The sequence below is a fragment of the Trichechus manatus genome, unplaced genomic scaffold (assembly GCF_000243295.1).
Source record: "Trichechus manatus latirostris isolate Lorelei unplaced genomic scaffold, TriManLat1.0 scaffold00120, whole genome shotgun sequence".
NCBI classification, from domain to species: domain Eukaryota; kingdom Metazoa; phylum Chordata; class Mammalia; order Sirenia; family Trichechidae; genus Trichechus; species Trichechus manatus.
Window position 1 is genome coordinate 2,463,842 of NW_004444056.1, and position 26,467 is coordinate 2,490,308.

Below are 26,467 nucleotides of genomic sequence, written 5' to 3' on the forward strand. Positions count from 1 at the left end.
TTGGAAAAGAAAGTATACTTGGCTACTGTTCAGTGGAGTGTTCGGTATATGTCCATGAGATCAAGTTGGTTGATTGTGGCATTTAGATCTTCCGTGTCTTTATTGAGCTTCTTTCTGGATGTTCTGTCCTTCACTGAAAGCGGTATGTTGAAGTCTCCTACTATTATCGTGGAGCTGTCTATCTCTCTTTTCAATGCTGTTAGAGTTTGTTTTATGTATTTTGGAGCCCTGTCGTTGAGTGTGTAAATATTTATTGTAGTTATGGCCTCCTGGTGTACTGGCCCTTTAATCGTTACATAGTCTCTTTCCTTATCCTTTGCGGTGGATTTTACTTGAAAGTCTATTTTGTCAGAGATTAATATTGCCACTCCTGCTCTTTTTTGAGTGTCGTTTGCTTGATATATTTTTTCCATCCTTTGAGTTTTATTTTGTTTGTGTGTTTAGGTCTAAGATGTGTCTTTTATATGCAGCATATAGACGGATCATGTTTTTTTATCCATTCTGACACTCTCTGTCTCTTTATTGGTGCATTTAGTCCGTTTACATTCAGCGTAATTATTGATAGGTATGAGTTCAGTGCTGTCATTTTGATTTTTTTGTGTGTGTGCTGTTGACAGTTCCTTTGTTCCACTTAATTTTCTGTGCTGAGTTGTTTTTCTTTATGTAGTCTCTTTTCATTGTTGTTGATTTTGTATTTGTTGAGTCTTTATGATTTTCTTGTTTTTTATTTTTGATGTGTAGGATTGTTAGTTTCCTTTGTGGTTACCTTAATATTTACCCCTATTTTTCTTAGTTTAAATTGGTCTTTTATCTCTTTATATTGCCTTGACTTCTTCTCCATATGAAAAATCTATGACTACATTTTTTAGTCCCTCTTTTTTGTTTTAATGTTATCATCTTTTACATATTGACATCTCTGTTTCCCTATTTTCAGTGTTTTAGCTTTGATTTATTTTTGTGACTTCCCTGTCTGGGTTTTAGCTATTTTCAGTGTTTTAGCTTTGATTTATTTTTGTGACTTCCCTATCTGGGGTGATATCTGGTTGCTCTATCCTGTGTTCTAGTCTTGAGTTGTTATCTGATGTTATTGATTTTCTAACCGGAGGACTCCCTTTAGTATTTCTTGTAATTTTTTTGGTTTGGTTTTTGCAAATTCCCTCAACTTCTGTTTATCTGGAAATGCCCTAATTTCACCACCATATTTGAGAGACAGTTTCGCTGGCTATATTATTCTTGGCTGGCAATTCTTTTCTATCAAGGCTTTATATACGTCATCCCATTACCTTCTTGCCTGCATGGTTTCTGCTGAATAGTCTGAGCTTATTCTTATTGACTTGCCTTTGTAGATGACTTTTTGTTTATTCCTAGCAGCTCTTAAAATTCTTATCTTTGGTCTTGGCAAGTTGGATTATAATATGTCTTGATGACTTTCTTTTGGGATCTACCTTATGTGGATTTCGATGAGGATCTTGGATAGGTATCTTCTAATCTTTCATGATATCAGGGACATTTTCTGCCAACAAATTTCCAACAATTCTCTCTGTATTTTCTGTTATCCTCTCCTGTTCTGGTACTCCAATCACTGGTCGGTTATTCCTCTTAATATAGTCCCATGTAATTCTTAGGGTTTTCTCATCTTTTAAAAATCTTTTGTCTAGTTTTTCCTGAAATAAGTTGGTGTCAAGTGCTTTATCTTCAATCTCACTAATGCTGACTTCTGTTGCCTCAATTCTGCTCCTATAACTTTCTATTGAGTTGTCTAATTCTGAAATTTTATTGTTAATCTTCTGGATTCCTGTTTGCTGTCTCTCTATGGATTCTTGCAGCCTATTAAATTTGTTATTATGCTCTTGAATAACCTTCTTAAGATCCTCTATTGCTTTGTCTGTGTCTTCCTTGGCTTGGTCTGTATTTTGCATGATCTCCTTCCTGATGTTTTGAAGAGTTCTGTTTATTAATCTTTTGTATTCTACCTCCAGTAATTCCAAGAAATTCTCTTCCTCTGGAAAATTTCTTGATTCTTTCTTTTGGGAGCTTGCTGAAGCCATCATGGTCTGCCTGTTTATGTGATTTGATATTGACTGTTGTCTCTGAGCCATCAATAAGTAATTATATTTATTTATTTTATGTTTGCTTACTGTGTCCTAGCTTCTTGTTTTGGTATGCCCAAATAAGCTGCTTGTGTGAGCTAGTTTGATTATTGGTGCCTTTGAAGCTCTAATGTCCTGTTACTGGGTGGATAGATCTGTTACTAGGTATTTGAGGCCAGGAGTCTGTTTACTTTTCTTGTATGGATTCAGCGCAGGTGGCGAGGTAGTTGGTCACCAAGTGTGTGGTACAGGCTCTCACCTACAGTCTTAGATAGGCAAGGGTGATTGGTGTAGACACAGGTATCTGGCTGCAGTAGGGGGTCATGTGCTGAGCAAGGGAGGAGGCTGACGGCTGCCCCTGAGTGTCTGGGAGTAAAGCACGTCCCTGTTCCCTAGAGCACATAGGTGGGTGGGTTTTGCAGCCGAACTTTGAGCACCCAATGCTTTTGGCTATAAGGACTGGGAGGGACCACTTATTCTTGGACTTCTGTTGTGGGTGGCTAGGTGGCATGGGTGGAGCCACCAGTCCTCAGGCCCCTGATGTGTGTAGGTGAGGACTCTGCTTAATGGGCAGAGCAGTGCCAAATATCACGAACCTGCCACTTTACCATATAGCTAATACAGTTGAAGTTAGGCTTCAGGTATATACACTGTTGTACTGTGGTAATGAGGGCCTATGCTGTTGAAATGAGCCCATACAGGTTTTAGATATTTTATAGTCCTATGTATATTCTTGGAGTTCTGGTGGCTCAGTGACTAAGCATTCGGCTGCTAACTGAAAGGTCAGCAGTTCGAATCCACCAGCCGCTCCTTGGAAACCCTATGGGGTAGTTCTACTCTGTCCTATAGGGTCACTATGAAATGGGTTATACATATTCTTGAGCTTTCCTCAGGGCTGCAATTTAGTTACTTGGAAGCAGTTTGATCTTTTTCTGTCTTGCTTTTAAGATTGGTTAGGTGAAACGAGAGCAGTGCTAACTGTACGGTTAACTGTTCCCCACCACGGAGGCAAGAACCTTCTGAGTACTCTACCCAATGGCCCGTGAATCAAGGTTTTGCACTCTGGCTGGTGGGAACAGGCACTATTCCCGACCCTGTAAGAGTTCCCGTTACTGCTCTCTCTAAACTTCTTGGGTGGTTCTTTCCTTGACTTTATGTAGTTTCCTCACACGCATATGCTAATGAGATCTCAGCTGAATACTCAAGGGAGAGCTTCTGCATTTCTTTGGAGTTCTCTCTGTGCAGCTGTCTCCTCTCCAGTACTCTATCCTGTGAACTCCAGCTCCCTTGGTCTTCCTAGATTCTCAGCGCTGTCTCCTCACCTCAGGAAGTTCACTGGGCTCTGCCTCTGTTCCAAGAGGCATCTTCATGCCGTCATCTGAGTGAGAGTAGGGTTCACCTCATTTCTTTCCCATTTCTCAAAGATCACTATGCTTTGCTGCCTGATGTGCAATGTCCTGCACGCTATTGTTTCATTTGTTTTTTCCATTTTTTGGTTGTTTTGGGTGGCAGGATATATCTGGTTTCTGTTACTCCATCTTGACCAGGAGCATAAGTCATCCTGAGGCAGGATTTGAACCCCGCTCTGTCTTGCACCAAACAGCAGACAACCCTGCGTTTGAATACACTGAGGTTGAAAGCATGGCTCACATTCTCTTTAGCATATTTTTACTGCCATGTCATGTCTGTTTTCTGGAAACTTGAGTTCCTCTCCTAGCTATGAGAAGAATGCAGTAAAACAAGTATTTTCTGTTTAGAAATCTTAGTATCTCTCCCTATTAAGCTCACTCTAAGAATGAGGCAGTAGCCAGTGATAAAGGTCCATGTTGAGCTGATTTTGGTGTCATTCTGAAAGACAGGTCCAATCAGAAGTAGTTTTTGCCACATGAGTGCTTATGAAACTGCTGCCCATGAAATCTCATCAACTCTCAAAACAGTGTGAAGAAGCGAGGCGAATGCATCACTTCCCCTGAACGCTCCCCAGATGCATTTCAACCAGGCAAAGCCACTGTGGACCAGGCTCAGGCCAATGTGTCCATTCTATGTGTGTGTGAAAACTTCTTAGAGGAACATTGTTCATTCTGTTTAGCAAGTGAGGAACTGAACGTGGAAAGCAGCTGCTGGCAGAAGAATACCTGAGTGTGAGTGTGAGTGTGAGTGTGTGTGAGTGTGAGTGTGTGTGTGGCTGACTGTGTGTGACTGAATGAGCATGAGTGAGAATGGGAGTTATTGTAAGTTCATGTGAGTGTTAGAACTATGTGTCTCTGTGAGTGTGGGCAGGGGGAGGTGTGTGGTGGTCTTCACTTGTTCCTCCACACACTGGGGTGGTGAAACTGCCTCCCTGATGTGGAGCACTGCTTGCCAGGAATAAGCCTAGTCCTGGTTTCTGAGTTTAAGAGCCAAGCCCAGGAAGCAGCCTCATACATGAGGGCACTGCCACAGCTGCCTTCCCTGCTGTGTCTGTCTGGGGGCCAAGGAAACGGCTGTGTGGTGTCCACCTTGCAGCCTCCATGAATGTGCTGGCCAGAAAGGACCCGCTCCTAGAATGGGTCCTCTCAGTTTGCTGCCATTGGGCAGTCGTATGGAGCTGGCCTCTTTCACCCACTCCCTTTAGAATCTAAATGCCAGTTGGAAGAAGATGAGTTTTCATTCTCCTTTAATGTTTTTCAGTATCCCCTAAAATGCTCCACTTCAAAGCTCCTGGACAAGAAAGAGATTTTAAACTAATCCCTCCAGCCCCACAACAGCCTCTGCTAGCCAACCCAAAGCCCCCCACCAAGGAGCCTGTGGCCTGCAGGGAACACCCTCATCGGAAAGTTTGAAGGTGCCAGGTAACCTGCCTGTCGTTTAAGAGTAAGTTATTGTCGGTGTGCTTTAGTATGATTTGTCCCTTATCGTGCTCTCCAGCCCCACCGAGGGCTCAAGGGGACATTTCAGTGAAGGTTCAGCTCCCTTCTGGTCCATTCATTCGTACCTTTTAATCCTTCTCAGTTGAAGTTCTGTGAAATGTCCTGTACACTTATAATTAATACTTTGTCTTCCCTCTAGGAGGGTTTTCAGGTGAGAGTGATGTGAAAGTGTAAAGTAGCTTCAGTTTATCCAGGAGGAGAAATCCTGGGATTTGGAAGCAAAACCTTGGGTTGATGTCCTTGGGTGAACAGGGGTAACAAGAAGGATGATGAGGGCAGTAAGGGTGCTGTGACACTGCAGTAGTGGAGATGGTAGTGATGGTGATGAGGATGGTGATGGTGGTGATGGTGGTGATGGTGATGAGGAGGGTGATGATGGTGATGGTGGTGATGGTGATGAGGAGGGTGATGGTGTTGATGGTGACTATGGTAATGATGGTGATGACGAGGGTGATGGTGGTGATGGTGGTGATGGTGATGAGGAGGATGATGGTGGTAATGGTGACTATGGTAATGATGGTGATGACGAGGGTGATGGTGGTGATGGTGATGAGGAGGATGATGGTGGTAATGGTGACTATGGTAATGATGGTGATGACGAGGGTGATGGTGGTGACAGTGGTGATGGTGGCGATAGTGGCGATGGGGATTATGGTAATGATGGTGATGTCAATGATGATGGTGATGGTGATGAACATGATACCTGTATTACCTCGTAGGATTATCTTGAGTATTAAAAAAACACATTGGATACAAAAGCACTTTATAAACTGAAACCACTCTACTCATGTTGATTATTATTTTGTGCAGAAAGTTTGAATTTATTGAGCAGCGGATAGTTTCACACCACAGGATTTCTTTTCTAATGTAGAAGAAACTTATTTTCAAAATAAAATATTTTGTTTCCTGTCATTGGAAGACCCCACTGAACCCAGCCTGGGTGTTTAGATATCACACTCAGAGACATGTCATGGGGCTGGGCGGGCCTCCCCACAGTCCCAGGCTGTCTCCTTGTTGTGACATTCCCTGGAGAGGAACTTCCTGGGACTGGAGCCCTCAGTGCACCACTCTCCTGCACTCAGGGGCCAACAGAGCACTGCTCATATTGAGTCAATGCCCGCAGAGCCTGAACGAATCCTTTCTCCCCACAGGAGCCCCCCACTCAGCCTTCCACGGGGCCTGGCAAACTCAGCTGTGAGAATGGAGTCAGATGTGGGCTCCTCAGTACGATCTGGCCCTGTTACTGCCCTAGGGGGTCTGGACTCTGGGCCTGGCAGCTCCTCCCAGGAGAAGGCCAAGGCTGGGGAGTGCCAGCCCTTGGAGTCACAACTCACAGACCTCAGGATTCCCCAAGAGCTTCCCATTTGCGGGGACCATGCTGTCATGAGTCCTGGCATCCAGGCAGCTGCAGGGAACGGGGACAGCCTCCTGGACACAGGCCCCACAGGTGAGCAGAGTGGCAATGGCAAAGTCCCTAACCGGGACAGCGGGATTGACAGCCCGTCCTGCAGTGTGGCCGGTGAGAGCTTCCCTGGAGAGGAGAGCAGCGAGGCCGTCCAGGGCCCCGCCATGCTGGGGCTCCACCCAGGGACAGACACGCAGGAAGCCCCACAGGACACTGCCAGTGATGTGGACAAAGGCAGCAGCGAGGCTGGCCAGGGCCCGGCCATGCTGGGGCTCCACCCAGAGACAGACTCACAGGATGCCTCACAGGACACCGCCAGTGATGTGGACGAGGGCAGCAGCGAGGGACCCGACCCGGGGACCATCCTCCAGACAGGTGGCGTGGAGGCAGGCATGGCCAAGGTAGGCCTCACGGTCCTTTACCCCAGTTTCTCCTTGGAGGGGTGATCAGTGACTGTGGTAGGTGTCACCTGGGGCATGTTACTCTGTTCTCATGCTCACACGGCCACGCCACACACAGGAGGCTGCTTGCAGTCAGGCCTGTAGGGAAAGCCCTGCTGGTGGTGGGGCACCTGCAGGCCTAGGGGGCAGGCCCACCTGACCCCTTGGGCCAATGACTTACTCCCCTGAGCCTCAGTCTCCACACCTGCAAGGTAGACATGCAGCCTGTGGCCCCGGGATGGCGCTGATGGTCCCGTCTCACTGGCAGCAGTGTTGCAGCCATGGCCTGTGGTGAGGGCTTTGAGTGCACCAGTACATGGCGGCCACACACAACCCCATAAGGAAACAGTGTTCGTCCCACCCTGCTTCATAAACGTAGAGACTGAGGCAGGGAGAGGTTAGAACCCGCCCGGGGTTGCACACAGGTGGGCAGCAGAGGGCTTGGTACAGCAGGTTCTCTGTCAGTGTGAACTAGAGCCAGAAGCTGCCCTGTGCCTCTGGGGGATAGGTGGGTGCCTCCTTGAGAGGAAGTTTTTTCATTTGTCAAGCTTGGGCGTTGAGCTGGGACCCGTGGGAAAGGGGAAGGAAACGCAGGCCCTGCTTAAAGAAGCCCCTGTTGGTGGAGAGGAGCCTTGGTGGCGCAGTGGTTAAGAGCTTGTCGGCTAACCAAAAGGTCACAGTTCTAATCCACCAGCTGCTCCTTGGAAACCCTATAGGGCAGTTCTACTCTGTCCTATAGGGTTGCTATGAGTCAGAATCAGCCCAGTGGCAATGGATTTGGTTTTTTTGGTATGAATCCGTGAAGAACCAGCAAGCGGTCAGGGTCAACCTGCTGGCTCCCGGGTGGTGGGTGTCAGGAGTTCAGCTGGCGGGTGCAGGGCAGCCTGGGGGGCAGGGCTGCTGTGAGCCAACCCCCATGGCTTCTCAAGGTTGCCCCACCAGAACCCAGTCTCAGCGTTGCTTTGGTGTTGGTGGGAATGCAGACCTAGTCCTGCCCCCCCGCCACACAGGCTCTGCCCCAGTCTTCCTGTCTGTAATGCAAGAAGCAGCACCTTGTCCCTGGTGGGGAGGGAGTCTGTTCCTCTTCTCCATCTCATGATGCTGGTGAGAGCACCATCCGCCCCACACATCCTAGGGTGAGGTGATATGCCAGGAGCCCAGGACACTGTGCCACCTATACTCACCAGGTAGAATGAAGGGTGCTGGTATGGGAGTGGTGGCACAGGTGTGTGCTCACTGTGAGGCATTACATCTCAGGCAAGCAGCTAAAAAGCCATAAAGGAAAGGAGAGGACATTCAGGAAGCGTGTCAGGTGGCGTACCTCCTGGCCCCATGAGTGGACTGGGGCTAACACAGCACACAGGGACTAGACACCAGGGCACCGGGCCAGGCTCGTGTGGAGACAGGCATGGAGAGGCCGGGCCCGTTCCTCAAAATGCTCCTTTCAAGACAGAATCTCAGCTTAATTCTCTCATGTGGCTTATCGTTTTTTAAGGGGGCTGTCTTTCAAGATTAAGTAACAAAATTGAGACTAAATCAGACTTAGCTTTCTGGGACTTGTAATGTCTGTCCCGAGTGGACTGCACTAAGTGCTCCGGGAGGGCCAGGTGGGGCACTGACGGAGAGATGGAGGCCCGGAGGGGTCAAGTGATGTGGCCACCATCAAGACGTTCCCAACCGAAGGTCTCTTCTTCCCCTTGTTTCTTCCCTACCTCCTTATTCTGGCAAAGGTGTCTACTCACCCTGGTTCCCCACACCTCTTCAGCTCTTCCAGATCCCTGGGTGGAGCAGTTTGCTCTTAGCTGCTAACCGAAAGGTTGGTGGTTAGAACCCACCCAGAGGCACCATGGAAGAAAGGCCTGGCAATCTGCTTCCATAAGATAACAGCCACTGAAAACTCTATGGAGCACAGTTGTACTCTGAAATGCCTGGGGTCACCATGAGTTGGAATCTACTGACCACAGTGAGTTTGGGTGTTTTGTTTGTTTCTTTTCCTGGCCCAATCCGGATCTGCTGGCTGGACTTTTGGGTCCCAGGCCCCGTGGTCACATGCTAATTGCACCCTCCTCTGTTCCCGTGGTCCTGCCCTTCCCCTCTCTCTGAGGGCACCCTCCTCACTGAGGTTGGAGACAGCGTCTCAAGTGCACACTCACTATTTGCCATCCCTGACCCTGTGTCCTGGGCAGCGAGGCCCACCAGAGGCCCAGGCTGGCGCCTGCTTCGCCCCATAGCGGACACCTCCCCCAGCACTTCCTCCCTCCTCTGCTGGGGCCTCCCTGAACTCTGCAATCTTTGCCTAGTACAATGTCCCCACCAGGCAGGGCCCGTTGAAGGAAGGAATGAGCTGTGCGACGGGCGCCGGCCTCAGCTCGCTGGTGCCATTAGTGCATGAAGGAGTAACCAAGCCAGAATGCCTGAGCGACTGAAGAATGCAAACCCCAGACAAAAATACTTTCCATCAGGAGAAGTGGGCAGGGCTCCAGTTTCGGTTTGTAGGGTCCAGCGGGGACACTCCTGCTTCATGTGGCGGCGCTGCCATCTAGTGGCCGTGCCGTGGGCGGCCCCCCGCGGGCCCTCAGTGCAGCCCCACCCCTGCCTGAACTCTGCCCAGCCTTGCTCTGCAGTCCACTGTTCTTCTACGTACGCCTTTTTTCCCCTTTCTTCACACTCTAGCTAAAGCTTGTTCCTTGGTGAAAACTGTTCGTAAAGGAGACTGTGCTGGGCCCCTCCTGTCTGGAGGCAGCAGGCTTCCCAGGCCGGTCATCAGACCTTACACCTGCTCTTGGAAGAGGGTGCTGCATGACCCCCGTTGTGTTGTTATTGTTGTTGTTAGGTGCTGTTGAGTCGGTTCCCACTCATAGCAACCCAGGTATAACAGAATGAAACACCGCCTGGTCTTGCACTATCCTTGAAATCGTTTCTGTGCTTCAGCCTATTGTTATAGCCATCTCGTTGAGGATCCTTCTTTTTTGCTGGCCCTCTACTTTACCAGGTACGATGTCTTTCTCCGGGGAGTGGTCCCTCCTGATAATGTGTCCAAAGTATGTGAGGTGAAGTTTTGCCATTTTCCCTTCTAAGAAGCATTCTAGCTGTACTTCTTCCAAGACAGATTTGTACATTCTCCTGGAGGTTCACGGTATATTCGATATTCTTCGCCAACACCATAATTCAAATGCATCAATTCTTCTTTGTCTTCCTTATTCATTGTCCAGCTTTCACATGCATGTGAGGCAGTTGAAGACACCATGGCTTCGGTCAGGCACACCTTAGTCCTCAAAGTGACATCTTTGCTTTTTAACACTTTAAAGATGTATTTTGCGGCAGATTTTCCCAATGCAATATGTCGTTTGATTTCTTGACTGCTGCTTCCATGGGTGTTGATTGTGGATCCAAGTAAAATGAAATCCTTGACAACTTCAACACTTTCTCTGTTTATCATGATGTTGCTTATTGGTCCCATTGTGAGGATTTTTGTTTTCTTTATGTTCAGGTGCAATCCATACTGAAGGCTGTAGTGTTTGGTCTTCATCAGTAAGTGCTTCAAGTCTTCTTCACTTTCAGCAAGCAAGGTGGTGTCATCTGCATATCGCAAGTTATTAGTCTTCCTCCAATCCTGATGCTGCGTTCTTCTTCATATAGTCCAGCTTCTCTGATTATTTGCTCAGCATATAGAGTATGGTGAAAGGATATAACCCTGACACACACCTTTCCTGATTTTAATCCACACAGTATCCCCTTGTTCTGTTTGAACAGTTGTCTCTTGATCTAGTTACAGGTTCCTCATGACCACAGTTAAGTGTTCTAGAATTCCCATTCTTCACAATTTTATGCATAATTTGTTATGATCCACATAGTCAAATGCCTTTGCATAGTCAATAATCACAGGTAAACATTTTTCCGGTATTCTCTGCTTTCAGCCAAGATCCATTTGACATCAGCAATGATATCCTTTGTTCCACATTCCCTTCTGAATTAGGTTTGACTTTCTGGCAGTTCTCTGTCAATGTACTGCTGCTATTGTTTTGAATTGTACTCAGCAAAATTTTACTTGTGTGTGATATTAATGATATTGTTCGATAATTTCCGCATTCTGTTGGATCACCTTTCTTCGAAATGGGCACAAGTACAAATCTCTTCTGGTTGGTTGGCCAGGTAGCTGTCTTCCAAATTTCTCGGCATAGACAAGTGAGCGCTTCCAGTGTTGCATCTGCTTGTTGAAACATCTCAATTGGTATTCCGTCGATTCCTGGAGCCTTGTTTTTTGCCAGTGCTCAGTGCAACTTGGACTTCTTCCTTAAATACCATTGGTTCTTGATCGTATGCTACCTCTGGATTGGTTGAATGTCAATCTATTTTTTTTGGTGCAGTGTCTCTGTGTATTCCTTCCATCTTCTTTTGATGCTTCCTGCATCATTCAATATTGCCCATAGAGTCCTTCAATATTGCAGCCTGAGGTTTGAATTTTTTTCTTCAGTTCTTTCAGCTTGAGAAATGCCAAACGTGTTCTTCCCTTTTGGTTTTCTATCTTGAGGCCTTTGCACACTCCGTTATAATACTTTACTTTGTCTTCTCAAGCCGCCTTTTGAAATCTTCTGTTCAGCTCTTTTATTTCATCATTTCTTCCATTTACTTTAGCTGTTAGGTTCAAGAGCAAGTTTCAAAGTCTCTTCTGACATCCATTTTGGGCTTTTCTTTCTTTCCTCTTTTTAATGACCTTTTGCTTTCTTCATGTATGATGTCCTTGATATCATCCCATAAATCGTCTGGTCTTTGGTGATTAATATTCAATGTGTCAAATCTATCCTTGAGATGGTCTCTAAATTCAGGTAGGATACCCTTGAGGTTGTACTATTGTTCTCATGGACTTGTATTAATTTTCTTCAGCTTCAACTTGAACTTGCGTATGAGCGATTGATGGTCTGTTCTGCAGTCGGCCCCTGGTCTTTTTCTGACTGATGATATCGATCTTCTCCATCGTCTCTTTCCACAGATACAGTCGATTTGATTCTTGTGTATTCCATCCGGCAAGGTCCCTTTGTATAGTCGCCATTTATGTTGTTGAAAAAACCTATTTCCAAAAAATAGGTCGTTGGTCTTGCAAAATTCTATCATACCATCTCCCGCGTGGTTTCTACTACCGAGGCCATATTTTCCAACTACTGACCCGTCTTTTATGTTTCCAGCTTTCACATTCCAATCACACATACGTATCAGTGCACCCTGATTGCATGTTTGATCAATCTCAGACTGCAGAAGTTTGTAAAAATCTTTGATTTCTTCATCTTCGGCATTAGCGGTTGGTGTGTAAATTTGAATAACAGTTGTATTAACTGGTCTTCGTTGTAGTCTGGATATTATCACTGACAGCGTTGTACTTCAGGATAGATCTTGAAATGTTCTTTTTGATGATGAATGTGACACCATTCCTTTTCAATTTGTCATTCCCAGCATAGAAGACCATATGATTGTCCCGTTCAAAATGGTCAATACCAGTCCATTTCAGCTCACTAATGCCTAGGATATTGATCTTCAAGCATTCATTTTTGACAACTTCTAATTTTCCCAGATTCATACTTTTTACTTTCCACGTTTCGATTACTAATGGATGTTTTCAGCTGTTTTCTCTCATTTTGAGTCATGGTACATCAGCAAATGAAGGCCCCAAAAGCTTTACTGCATCCACATCAGTAAGGTTGACTGTACTTTGATGAGGCAGCTCTTCCCCAGTTATATTTTGAGTGGCTTCCAACCCGAGAGGCTCATCTTCTGGCACTATGTCAGATGATCTGCTATTATTCCTAAGGTTTTCACTGGTCAATATTTTCAGAAGTAGACTGCCAGTTCCTTCTTCCTAGTTTGTCTTTGTCTGGAAGTTCTGCTGAAACCTGTTCACCATGGGTGACCCTGCTGATATTTGAAATACTGGTGGCATAGCTTCCACCATCACAGCAACACACAAGCTACCTCAGTACAACAGACTGACAGATAAGTGGTGGATCCCATTGTAGAGATGAGGAAAATGAGGCACAAACCGGGAGTGTTCTCAGCCATCAGTGAGTCCAGCAGGAGATGGACACAGGCTGGAGTGTTGGCAGGGCACCAAGGGGCAGTGTCACTAAAGGGCCTGTAGGCCTAGGGGAAGGAGTGGGGTTGCACACGAATCCTACAGGACTAGGCCCCCTTCTCTGCTGTGGAGGGCAGGGAGACAGCAGTGGCAACAAGCACTGACTGATAGCACGGGATGGCAGGGAGAGGCGGAGAGAAACGGTAGCAGTGCCGGTATCATGAAGGGGCTGGAATGCCAGGACAAGGAATGTGGGCTTGTGCCAGGCAGTGGGTGTCATGGGGTGGTCTGAGTAGGAGTCTTCAGGCTCACTGTGGGAGGTCACGCTATGGCTGGTCTGGGGGTGGCTGGGAGGGGAGTAAGGAAGCTTGGGACAGTAGGTGTAGGGTACAGATAGATCCATGTACCCCCTCAACCAATGAGGAAGGCATCCCAGGGAGGGAGGGAGGACTCAAGGAGAGCTACTACTGTGATGGATACCCAGCAGGGGCAGGTATGTCTAGGGGCTTCTTCAGTCTGGCGGCCTCTAGGGAAGAAGACAGGAGTAGTTTTGGGGGGAGGAGTCTGGATGTGAGGACTGCCACCTGGGTTGCTCAGATGTCCTAGCCTAGGCAGCCTGAGACCCCCAGGACAAGCTTGCAGTCTGACAAAGTTGGCTGTGTCGAGGTGTTGCACTGAGGGAGACCACAGAGAGAGGAGCCTTAGGGCGCCTCACCAAAGCAATCAGAAGCTGGAGTTGGATTTGGAGCTTGCTTACTCTCCAAGCACAGCAGGCTGTGAATAAATGGTCAGCACAGGTCTCGGTGGCAGAGCATTTCCTTGGACACAGCAAAGTGGAGATGTTGTGTCCAGAAGCCCCTTACCTGAAGCACTGCACCTGGCTTGGAAATCAAGGCTGCTGCTTCTCTGTGTCCAAGTAGCAATATTCCTCATTCAACAGAACCAGTCAGTGGACTCAGGGGAGTGAGCTGTCTGCCCTAGGTCCCAACGAGTGCTAGGATCAGAGGGAGGACCCAGGTCCCACGGGCCCCACTGCCGTTTCATGCAGTAGAAACATGGAGAAAATGTTACTAATGAGTGTTAAATGAAAATCTCACAATACAGAGTCAAGGTCCGTGCTGCACTTGTTACTACACAAAAATATGTCTACATGTAAAATTGGAGTCTCAAACTCAGGAGCCAGTGAGGGCCAGATAGATGCGGTAGTGAGTGAACCACGTGGAGGATGTAGGGAAGGGACTGTCTCCGAGGGACAAAATAGTCTTAAGGTCAAAACAGTGTACCTCGTCCTTGGTGAGGGTGGCGGCTCTTAGGCAGGCTAGGCATCAAAGTCACCTGGGAGCTCTAACAGGTGCTGGGGACCCCACCCCACCCCCCAACATCCTGCAAGGACCTCTAGAGGAATCCCTGCCCCTCCTGGTGTGTTATTTTGTTTTTAAATTTTCCTAATTGATTCTGGTGCATGGCAAGAGATGTGAAATTAGCACCCTTGCCTATGGGCTGGCAAACTGGGCCACAGGCCAAATCCAGCTTCTGGCACATTTTTATAAATAAAGTTTTATTGGAACACAGCCACATCCATTTTTTACATTTTATCTAAGGCTGCTTTCATGAACGAACATCAGAGTTGAGTAGTTGCAACAGAGGCTGTATGGTCTGCAATGCTTAAAAAATCTACTATCTGGCTCTTCACGGATAAAGCTTGCTGACTCCTGCTCTAGTCTGGTAGTTCTCCACCCCGTTTGAACTTCAGAACCACTGTGGGGGGTATTTTAAAAGAATCCACATGCAGGACCCCACCCAAGACCCCTCCGTGCCCTCACCCCGCCAGGGCCTTCCATGGATGGCCCGGTCAAGAGTGGTGCTGGCTGCTGGGGGCCTCAAGTGCAGCACTCCAGAAGGGCAGTGGAGAACCTCCCTGGTCAGTTCCCCTTCTTCACTTTGGCAGCCAAGCACCCCGCCTGGCATACCGGCAGCGCAGCAGGAAGGAGGCAGCAGGGGGCAGGAGCCTTGGGGAACTCAGCAGAGAGGGAATAAGAGCCGGTGGAGGGAGCTCCGAGGGCTAGATGATGTCGTTCTCTGCCCTATTTTGGGTTTGTGTCTTGCTTTTTTAGGGTAGTTGGAGATAACTATTTCCCAGGACTGCAGAGGGGATGGGGTTCTGCAGAGGAGAGGCAGGAATCCAGAATTCAGAAGGAAGCAGGAAAGCCTGGCTACAGCCCCAGAGGGGAGCCTGTCCGTTTCTTGGTCACCTCATTGTGCTTTTCATCTCACTTGCAACTGACGCAGGAAAAGCTGTCTTTTGTTGTAGTGTTTGTTATTTTAATAGACTTTAGTTTTTAGAGGAGTTTTAGGCTTAAGAAAAGTTGTGCAGAAAGTACAGACCTTCCCACATACCCTTTCCACCACACAGTTTCTCCTATCATTAACACACGGTTATTATTACTCTATTATTCTATCTTCTATTATAAACATCTTGGTTCCTGTGGTACATTGGTTACAATGGATGAGCCAGTATTGATACATTACCCTTAACTAGAGTCCCTAGTTCACATAGAGGTTTTCTCTGTGCTGTACAGTCCAGTGGGTTTTGACAAGGACTTAATGCCACGTGTCCCCCAGTCTGTGCTCTGCCGTGGTCACTGCACCCTACAGCCAGAGCGCACGCACTCGACTTCCTGTTCTGGTTGCTGAGGCTGCTCTGAGGTTGGCGGAAACTGTGTGCCTCCCTGGAGATAGCCCTTGAAATCCCGTCTGTGAAAAACGAAGTCCCTGCCCAAGCCCCAGCAACATTTCCCAGCCCCGTGGCACCTGAGTTTCTGCCTGGCAGTTCCTGGTGCACAACGGCAGCCTGGGTCCGTGCTGCCACCCCTAGTCTTCCCCAGGTGAAGCATCTCTCCTCTCCTGGCAGAGCCCCAAGCCCCAGCAGCTGTTCAACATTGCCCAAGAGCTCCTGCACACAGAGGAGGCCTATGTGAAGCGGCTGCACCTGCTGGACCAGGTAGAGTGCCAGGCTGCCCAGGGGGTGAGGGTGGGTGCAGTGCAGAGGAGGTACCCATCTCTGCCACCTGCTGGGGTACAAGTGGAGCGTGTTTAGTTTAGTCTGGCCTAGACACACTGATTTTATGCTTCCAGTGCTGTGGCTCTCCTTGGGGACCGTCCTTGGGGAAGGTCATGGTATCTGAGCACAGAGGTAGTCTCTGGACCCCTTCCCGCATAAGTAGCTGGAATGGGGGCAACACTATATAGTTTCTTAGCACAGGAAATGACACACAAGTGGAAATCCAGGGTCTGACAGCGTGTGTTGCCCCTGTTTGTGTCACACAAACCAGTGGAAGAAGCTCTGGACCTTCCACCCCAGTTGAGCAGGTGAGGGGAAGACAGGTCTCCTGCCTGACCAAGTGTGGCCGTGCACAGGGCAGTCCCTTGCCTTGTCCCAGTCCTCAGGCTGTGAATTCGCCCCAAATCAACCTGCTCTAAGACCAGAGGTGTTTTGGCCTGCTTAGTTAAACGGGAGAAGGAGACTCTGCAGCGCACTGAAGAATGCCCAGGCGGCTCCCCTCCTGAGCTCCACAGATGCTCAGCACTGGCCTCCCTGTCCGCAGATCTTCTGCACCAGGCTGTCGGAGGCTGGGATCCCTGTGGAGGTCACCACAGGCATCTTCTCGAACATCTCCTCCATCTATCGGTTCCACAGGCAGTTCCTCCTGCCAGAGCTGCAGGCACGGATCGTTGACGAGTGGTGAGTGTGAGCACGGCACCAGGCTGCCGTGGCCCTGCTGGGCGCCTCTGTCGGACTAGCCCAGATACTGTCTGCACTGAGGCCAAGCGGTTCTATCACAGTGGCTGGCTGAGTGACTTTTCTCCTGCCTGGTGGCTCCTCAGTCTGGGGGCTCCTGGTGCCGGGCATCACGCAGGCACTCAGAGCAGAGGGAGGGGGCAGTCCAGGTCCTTGTGCCTTATGGCCCAGGGTCCAGTCCAACATCCTCCTGGCTGAGCAATCTTTAAGAGTCACTGTCTCCTGCTTTGGTTTTTTCATCTGCAAAAGGGAGGAACTTTAATGCCTGGCTCAGGCTCTGTGGATTTGGAGCAGGCTTGGCATCTGGAAGCACTCCACACTGCTGGTCTGTCTTACCTTCCCTCCCTGCGTATGCTCTACCTACGCTTGTAGGAATGAGACTTTCTTCTCCTCTCAGAAGTCCACCTCAAGACCTCTTCCTGCCACCCCTATGGTTTGTCCCTCTGCTGCCCCTGGGCCTTCAGCAGGGTGATGGCTCAGCTGTATCAGGATTGGTAACAGTGCTGTGGGCATGGCCCCCAACCAGCCAAGCCTCCCCACTGTGTGCCCCCTTCACAGGCCTCAGTCTGGTCTGCAGCGCTTGTGGTCTCTGTGGTGTGAATGCTCAGCCCCTTGGTGTGGGTGAGAGCCATTCTCCAAGCTGCCAGGGGCCGGGGAGACATGGAGGTGAGGGGCTTAGCTCTGTGGGAGTTTGGTCCCCGCAGAGCCACAGTCAGAGCATGCCCCCAAGGTGCAAGCTCAGCTTCTGACTGAGAAGTCCACACCTGGCCTTCAGCCCTGGAGAGGCCCTAGTGAAGTCACGCCCATCGGGTCCTGGGCTGTCTTTTCTGCCAGTTGCTGGCTGGCCATCCTCAGCCCTGCCTTCATGCCATGCATCTCAGCATGCCCATCCTCTGTCCAGACTCTCAGGGGCCTGCCAGGGCCGGGCACCAGCAGCCCTTCCACCTGTACCCCCTGTGCTGGCCCTTCCCTGGTTGGAGGGAGTGCGGTAATGCTGTGCCACCCAGTGTGGCAGAAGATCAGGGCCTAGGTCTTCTCACTCATTCTTGGTGCTGTCTCAGTGTCTGTAGGGTAGCCGTGTGGGTGATGGGAGAAACAGTGCACCCTCGGCACACAAGGTCTGATGCTGACTCACCAGCATTTGTGTCTCCCTTTTGTGAAAGGCCAGGAGAGGCCAGGAGTTGGCATCCCCCCAGGAGCAGATTCCCTCCTGCCCCCCAGAGTCCCCATCTTCCCAATCAATCATCTGCAGTTGGATTCCTGCTGCGCCCTCCACTGGGAGCCAACCTTAGCCGAATGGCAGCTGCCCCATGACTGCAGCTCCACCGTCTAGGGGGTGGGGGCTACTGCAGCTCCATGATTTGGGGGGTGGGGGCGACGGCATCTCCATGATTTGGGAGGGGGGTGACTGCATCTCTACCGTTTGGCAGGGGAGGGGAGCGACTGCAGCTCTACCTTTTGGGGTGTGGGGGTGACTGCAGCTCCACTGTTTGGGGGTATGGGGGTAAGAAACCTGAGCTGCCAGGCTGCGGGGCTTCCAGGTGGGGCCAAGGCTGGGAGGTGGGAGAGTGCTGAGGGCTTGTGGCAGTCCTGGAGCAGAGTCCCCTTGGCTGAGTGTGACACCGCTAGACCCCAGGTATGGTTTGCAGAGCCAGGCAGAGGAGCCAAACATTAAGGCCCCCTTCTCCTCCTCCTCCTCTCCGCTCCTCACTCCTGAGCAAATGCTCCGGGAGGAGGAAAGTAAGCAGAGGCCAGGTACCATTTAAATTAGGATCTTTGTGCCTCTTTCTCCTCGCACAAAGATTACATGTGCTATGGTGCACCTCCGCTAGCCGCGCCTCCACGTTGGGACGTGATTGTCACCCCAGTCTCAAAGGGTGTTGCTGTAGCATAAGCATTCTTCCTCAGGCTGCGCACTCTCCGCAGTCCCTATTTCACAGTGACAGGGCAGCCTTCCCCACGGCCAGACAGTGAAATTACAGCCACAGGTTCTCACATGTGGTCACACTGCGGTGGCGGCTTTGTGCATGTGGTTTTTCCCTTCTTGATTATTTCTTTAGGATAAATTCCCAACAGTTACAAGGTTGAAGAATTTAGAATGTTTTTATACTTCTTGAAACTTATTTCCAAATCATTGTCCAAAGCAGGAAAACAGGTAGTTTTCATTATCGGTAATACAAAGTATTAATACCAACTATTACTTTCCCCACAACTCTGTCAGCACCGGGTGTTCTCATGGGGCACTTCCGTTTCTACTCTTGGCTAATTTAGAAGTGGAATGGTATTTCATTGATTCTCTCTGAGAGCTGTGGCTCTGCCTCTGCTAACTCCTCCTCTTTCTGGAGCAGTGTTTCTGGGCGTGGCACTGCTGACATGTTTTGTGTACACTCTCTCATTTAGTCTACCAGGAACACACTTTTCCTCCCCCAACCCCCATTACATAGGGAAGGAAATTAAGGCTCAGAGAGGTAGACTGTTTTTCCCACCATCACGCAAAGCTGGGAGTCCTTTGCGGGGTGACCCCAGAGCCCACACTCTTGGTCACAGCCCGTGGCTCCAAACTAAACCTGATTTCGACTCATAGTGACGCTATAGGGCAGAGTAAAACTGCCTCATAGGGTTTCCAAAGCTGTAAATCATTATGGAAGCAGACTGCCACATCTTTCTCCCATGGAGTGGCTGACGGGTTCAGACTGCTGAACTTTCGGTCAGCAGCCAAGCACTTAACCACTGTGCTGCCAAGGCTCCTCCTAGGGAAAGTTAGTGTCAATTAATTACAATGCCCCCTAGCCCCTCATCTCAAGTTGTTTCTTTGCTGCTCTGACTTCCCATGAAGGGATGTGAACCCTCGGCTTGGGGACATCCTGCAGAAGCTGGCCCCATTCCTTAAGATGTACGGCGAGTATGTCAAGAACTTCGACAGGGCCATGGAGCTGGTGGGCGTGTGGACCCAGCGGTCAGTGCTGTTCAAAGACATTGTCCATGACATCCAGGTAAGGGGGTGGGGCTGCTGGAAACAGGAGTTCAGACATCCTCAGGGACGGGACAGTAGGAGTTTTAAACCTAATTGTTTTTACTCCCAAAATGTAATATGACATTTATCAAAAACTTGGAGCATAGAGAAAATAAGTAGAATTATGGGAATGCCACATTTAGGCTTTGATCCTTATAATAACTCTTAGAGACATCAGTTGTCACCCTCATCTCACAGGGGGAAATGGTGGCTCAGAGGTTTTTCAGTCTATTGTCATCTAGAGCTGCTATAACAGAAATACCACAGGTAGATGACTTTAACAAAGAAAAATTTATTCTCTCATAGTCTAGTAGGCTAGAAGTCCAAATTCAGGGTGTCAGCTCCAGGTGAAGTCTTTCTCTTTCTGTTGGCTCTGGAGGAAGGTATCAATCTTCCCCTGGTCTAGGAGCTTCTCTGCACAGGAACCTCAGGTCCAAAGGACATACTCTGCTCCCAGGGTTGCTTTCTTGGTGGTATGAGGTTCCCCTGTCTCTCTGCTCGCTTCTCTATTTTATATCTCAAAGGAGATTGGCTTAAGATACAGTCTAATCTTGTGGATCTCATCAACATAACTGCCAATAATCCATCTCATTAACATCATAGTGATAGAATTTACAACACATAGGAAAATTACATCAATCACAAAATGGAAGACAACCATACAATACTGGGAATCATGGCCCAACCAAGATGACACATACTTTTGGGGGACACAGTTCAATCCACAACACCAGTTATTATTTGATAGAACTTGATTCAAATGAATGTCTCTGCATCCAAAGTGTCACTCTGTCTCTAGTGGCAGGCAATTTAAAAAAATGTTATACTGATCTTTCTTTTTGTTTTTCTACACATAGCTGAAATACCAAACCAGTCCTGGGAAATCACAGCTTCTCTTCCCTGGTTAATTCAGACCCCAGCCACCAGTGGGGCCATTTTTCTCTCAGCTCCATTCACCTGGGCCTAGGTCTGTGGGCACCAGCCCCTTCTCTGTATCTTAGGTCCAATAAGCCATTGAAACAACTCATAAACTGCAGGAAAAAGCTATCTTTAATCTAGAAGGAAAAAGGATACAAACAGAAAGGCAAGGTTCAAAAGGGGGTCTCAGTGCAGAGCCTCCATGTCCCTAGGGGATGTCCTTACCCTCCCCCCATGTGAAATTGTTCACTACAGATTAGTAAGTAAGCCCGTACTTAACTTGCTTACTGGGCCAACCACTCCTGGGCCAAATTGTTTACTGCAAAGGGATTCCATACCTCATAGTTCACCCCCTGGCCCTTTGGTCATGGTTCTTTCACATGCTTAACATTTGAGTATGAAGATCGTCATCACAATCCCAGTCCAAATCAGTCATCAACAATTATCCCAGTCCTCACCTCTCAGGCAGAGGTCATTCTGGTCTGCTGCAGGCCTCCATATGGTCTTGTCAGTCATGGTCTTGGCTTTGTCTTTTCAAGCACCTGTAGAGCTACAGCTTTTCAGTTAGTTTCCACAACCACAGCCTTCACAATTACAGTTGTTCACGATTACGGCTGAATCATATAGTCACATCAGCATCCTCCCCATCCCCTCTTCCCCAGACCCATCACAGACTCACAGTTTGTGAGTTGTTTTATCAGGAAAAGAGGAATCTATCCAGTGAGGATCCTCCCTTGTCCCCCTCATGCTGAAGGTGAACACACACATGTGGAAACATGTGAGCTGGCCCTTCAGGCCTTCATCTCTTCCCCCACCCCTCCTGTTTTAGACAGCCGGTGTTTTAAATGACCATGCCTATCAAACCAGTACTGTGAGAAGAAAAGCTTACTCCTTGGTCTGAAAAATCTTCTGTTCCAGTTTGAACTCTGAGCATCTGTATCCGTTACTGAGTAAACGAAGTCCAATCCAGGGCAAACACAGCCCTCCAGGGCTACCAGTGGTATTCTGTGCCTCAGAGCGTGCAAGAGGAACATACCCAGACTTAGCCCATCTCTGCACCTAGCCAACTTCATGAACCCAGGTGGTCAACTCAAGCGAGCATTCCAGGATATCTACTCACTGGCTTCCATTAACTTCCAGTCCTGGAATGGGGTTCTTCTGATGGGCACTGACATATCCTGCTTTAGTGTACTCTTCAGGTTTCCATAGGGCTATGCCCCACATGAGTATCACCTCAATGAGTCAATAGACTTTTTACCTTCGTCAATCAGCTTTTCAATCCAATAGTAATTGCCTCTCAAATGCAAAGCTCCTGGTTGTTTACGGTTTTCAGCATATATCCTGATTAAAGCTCCACAACAGGATTAATGTGAATTATCAACCAGTGTAGGCTTGGACAATTCTTACTAGTTTCCATTTAGCATATCCAAACAAGTATTGCCTGAAGGGCAAGTTACTCTCTGTTTTTCACAATACCCAACATTCATTCTCAAACATTCAGGTCTGTTTTAGAACATGAGGTATGAGGAAGCCTTTCTTTAGTCAAACATAATATAATACATTCTGATGATAAATTCAGATTAACACAACCACTTCACATAAATCTTTTTTTAAAACGTTTGGCTTTCATATTTCTCTTTACTCCTTTACATAAAGCCTGTTTAAACATCACAGTTTCTAATTTCATTTTATCCCCTGAGCATTTTACCTATTTATATGTATATGGCCTCAGGTCCCTGGCTGGCCTGGACCAAGAAAACTCTGGCACCTTGTCAATCATCATCTGGATTAACCTGCCTGACTTTCACCCTAAACCACTCCAGGTGTGTCTTCTCTCTCCTCATTAATCTTATGGAAATCAATTTAGCTTTCTTCTTTATCTGCTGCTTTAACGTAGTCTTTCCCTTTAGAAATGGCTCTGAGGCTGTGGGCCAGCCAGAATCCAAACCAAGCTCACCTCTTACTTTAATTTCTACTACTACAGATATCGACAACAAAAGTAACTATCCAGAAATCAAGTTTCTCATCCCTCGTCCATTTATTCTTTTTCTTCCAAAACCCTATGTTTCCCTGACTCAGGAGTCACTGCATTGGATCTCACTTTTACTGACACCAATTTGTAATGTCAAACCAGTCTAGGGAGATCTCAGCTTCCCTTTCTTGGTCAGTTCACACCCCAGCCTAGTCACATCCCTAGCTGTTTTTGTCTACTGCAGTGTTGGTCTTCCTCTTATTGATCAATAAGGGTTTTTATAGGTTAAGGATATCAACCATTGTCTGTGATATATAGTACAAATTTTCTTTTGTTTATAGTTTTATTTATGGTGTTGTTTGCTGTACAAAAATTGTGGGTGTTTTGGGAACAACCAATTTTTAGGACGTTCAAGAATTTTTTTAAAAAGTAATGCTTAAAAAAAGCCTTTTTAAACTAATGATTATATTTCCTCAGCTGTAAATGTGCCTTGCAGGGTGGACAACAGGGTGCTGGGAGTACAGGATAGCCTCTAGGGGGCTTCTTTGGTGTCCAGGATGTAAAAAATGAAACAGAGTTTCTGTAAAATAAAAGAAGAGTTTTATTCAGATTCAAAGACTTGCAAATTGGGAAGCACCAAAATGAAAGTTCAAAATGTCATTCCGAAGAGGGAGCATAAGCACACATCCTTTATACTCAATTTTGTAGAACTCTGTACAGAGTTGGCAAAGAGTACAGGGGTACATTTGATTGGTTGATATTCAGCATGCTCTGTAAGACTCATTTACCAAGAATTTCTCTTGGCTGGGGTACTCAACCTTAGCCTCAGTTTCCTGCATTCCAAAGATGGTTCCTGCAACAATCCGCATGGGCCATCTCAGAATGTTGCAGAACAAGTTTTCTTGGTCAATAGTGTGGTCATGGATCACGTACTCTAAAAAGCAGAAGCAAGAGCCTAAAACAAAATGGAGTTCGATTCAGATCTGTGTTAGACATTTTAGTTATGTCAAGCACCTCTGTTTTAGAGTGCTCTTTCACACTTCCCCCTGTTGATAATGAATCTCCATAGCGATTCCTTGATCACCATTTTAAGTGTTTTCTTCTGCATGGACTTCTCGTTGGATTGATCTTTTTATAAGTTGGATCTTTCATCCACCTTTTCACCATGCCATACCTCAGATGCTCTGCTTCTGAGGTCCTCCAGTTGGGGTATGTGTGAAGCAAGGCCACACTTGGAGGAACAATTTAACATTCAAAAAGGCTAACTCAAGGTGTGAGGTCTGTCTCCTCTAAGAACTTAATTTCTTCAGGATACATAACCTTCAGCATAGCAAGGGGAACTATAGTTTGGCTACAAGCATTATACAGGCATTTCATACAACATTTAACAAGACCTACAATAATTATTATAGCAATCAAAAAGATTAACCCAGTTTGTAGTATAGAGTATAACTAGGAACCCATGCCATTGAGTAACCAGCTAAAGATACCTAAAAAGGGAGAGTCAGACATAGGAGGTATTGAATGTAGTCAACTAGCTTTCTGGTATATTTTTCTAATATCTTGTTCTACTTCTCCTGTGGTGTTTATCCAGGTGCAGCAGAGGTATTAGCAATGGCACAAACTCCTTCTTGTTGGTCTAGAAGGAAATCAAGAACTATCCTATTGTCTAATACAACCTTAACAAGAGATTCTAAAGATTTCTGCTGGGCTGACGTTCCATCTGCAATATAATCAGCAATTTGAGCCATTGTAGCAGATAAATTGCAAATAGAGTTTTCAAGCTGAGGAATACCATAGTTGGGTAGAAGTGCTCAGAGGGATACTCATCCCATCTCATCCCAGGTTTTTCAGCTATTTTATTATTCTATGGCATAAAATCTCTCTTATTATGAATGAGAACCTTCAAATCACTACTCCAGTGTATACTTTCATTATAGGAGTGGACATCTAAAGGAGCTCCTAAAAGACCTAAGGCACATTGACCCATCATGTTCCAGCTATAATGCCTAGGCATGAGGTTCATCACTTGGGTTCAGTTCCCTTATTGTGGGATAATTTGATCCTCCACACAGAAATACATACCATATAAAGCACAGATCATGTTACTTCTGGTGTAATTGTGTGGGAAGGAAATGGTTTGATTGACTTGCTCAAGCTAATTTTCTGTTAAAGAATTGTTACAAATGGACAATTGTCCCATCCTTAGTGGGTTCCAGAGTCTAATACAAGGTGGGGACAAGTTGCTTAAATCTGTTTTATTTCCCTTTAGGCAATCTGGTAGTTTTGTTGCCTGTACCAATAAATTTATAAAGTATCTGGGGGGGGGGGCTGTGTGTTAGACTGGAAAGTCATTTTGGCAACTATGATAAAGAAAGGTTTCTTTCACCCTAGAGCAATTCTGCATTCTTTCTGATTTGGGTTAGATTAAAGCATAGTACCTGAGGTTGGGCCAACAATATAGGGGGAAGCCACAGTCTAACATGTGTGGCTCATTTAAAGGTAATGTTGAAGTTAACAGTAGCATTGGGTACAAGACTGTAATTTAATATAAGAGACAATAACAGATCTGAATTTTCACACCCAGATTATGGAGAGCATTGATTCTGCCAAATTTCTGGCACTAGCTACCAATTGGGCTAATTTAACAAATGCATTTTCTCTTCAAGTATTAGAAGAAATTGTTAGAAACAGAAGAATAAGGTTTAAATGGACTTTCATAATGAATAAAACTACCAGGAAATACGACCACAGGGATATAATAAGGCTAATAGCATAGGGATAGCTACAACTACTAAGCAAAGTCCATAAAATTCACAACCTGCATGAGATCTTGTTCCATGATCTTGGGGCTAGTTGTCTACTTCTGTGGTTGTCTGATTCTGAGTGACCTCTGCATAGGTGAAGTTTGAGGTCACCTGCTGGTGTACTTGTCTAACAATTGGGAGGTGTACATTTAAGATGACTCATGTGTATCCACAGGGCCATTGAGTTTGGCTGCACACTGGATGGTCAGCAACACCTGAAATAGTCCCTTCCAGTAGACTTCTAAGGTTTTGGAGTTGAAACCCTTCCAGTAGACTAGGTCTTCAGGTTGCAGGCCATGGTCGTAGAAGTCAGGAGCCTCGAGATCTCTGTCCATGAAGGATTGTCCTACCTGTGTTACACAACGTTGAGAATAGGCCATCAGTCCTTTGCAATACTTAAGGATATCTGCGTTAACAATGTGTGGATCAGTGTAAGTAATGTGACTTAAGAGCATAGGTCTTCCAGTGACTATTTCTTGAGGAGAGAGCTTGTGTTTTCCAAATGGAGAGGATCTAAGATTTAATAACACCAACGGAAGTACTTTAGCCTATGGCAGCTCTAGGCTTTCAGTTAATTTGGCTAACTGGTTGTTTAATAATTCCTCTGATGTTGCTGTTAGATGCTGTCAAGTCGGTACTGACTCATAGTGACCCTATTGGACAGACTAGAACTCCCCCTTAGGGTTTCCAAGGAGCGGCTGGTGGATTTGAACTGCCAACATTTTGGTTAGCAGCTGAGCTCTTAACCACTACGCCACCAGGGCCCCAATTCCATTGATATACAACATTTAATAAGGCCTATGCTAATTGCTAATTATTAGTAAGACCTACTAATCCACAGGACTGGGGATGATAAGAGGTATGTAAAAATTGAGTGATTGGAAAGATTTTGCAAATTTCTTTAATAACCTGTCCAGTAAGATGCATTCCTTTGTCACTGCGGAGAGTGGCGGGAGTACCACATGGTGGTACGATAGTCTTTAGAACTTTCTTAGCAACAAAAGTGTCAGTTGTTTGGTGAGCAGGATAAGCTTCAACCCAATGAGAGTA

General features: G+C 47.0%; 1 protein-coding gene across 3 annotated transcripts in view; it reads left to right on the plus strand.

Annotated features, from left to right (window-relative positions):
* FGD3 (FYVE, RhoGEF and PH domain containing 3) overlaps window positions 1–26,467 on the plus strand; it is an 88,828-nt gene that overhangs the window by 19,703 nt on the left and 42,658 nt on the right. For 2 of the 3 annotated variants that reach the window (XM_023738610.1, XM_023738611.1), the window contains exons 3-7: window positions 4,761–4,921; window positions 6,151–6,805; window positions 15,820–15,909; window positions 16,514–16,650; window positions 19,544–19,700. In XM_023738610.1, coding sequence (XP_023594378.1) covers window positions 6,200–6,805; window positions 15,820–15,909; window positions 16,514–16,650; window positions 19,544–19,700 — 990 coding nt within the window. In that variant the 5' untranslated portion in view covers window positions 4,761–4,921; window positions 6,151–6,199. Of the gene's footprint in view, window positions 1–4,760; window positions 4,922–5,601; window positions 6,806–15,819; window positions 15,910–16,513; window positions 16,651–19,543; window positions 19,701–26,467 lie in introns of those variants that run through there. The other variant, XM_004384246.3, reaches the window with a different exon arrangement.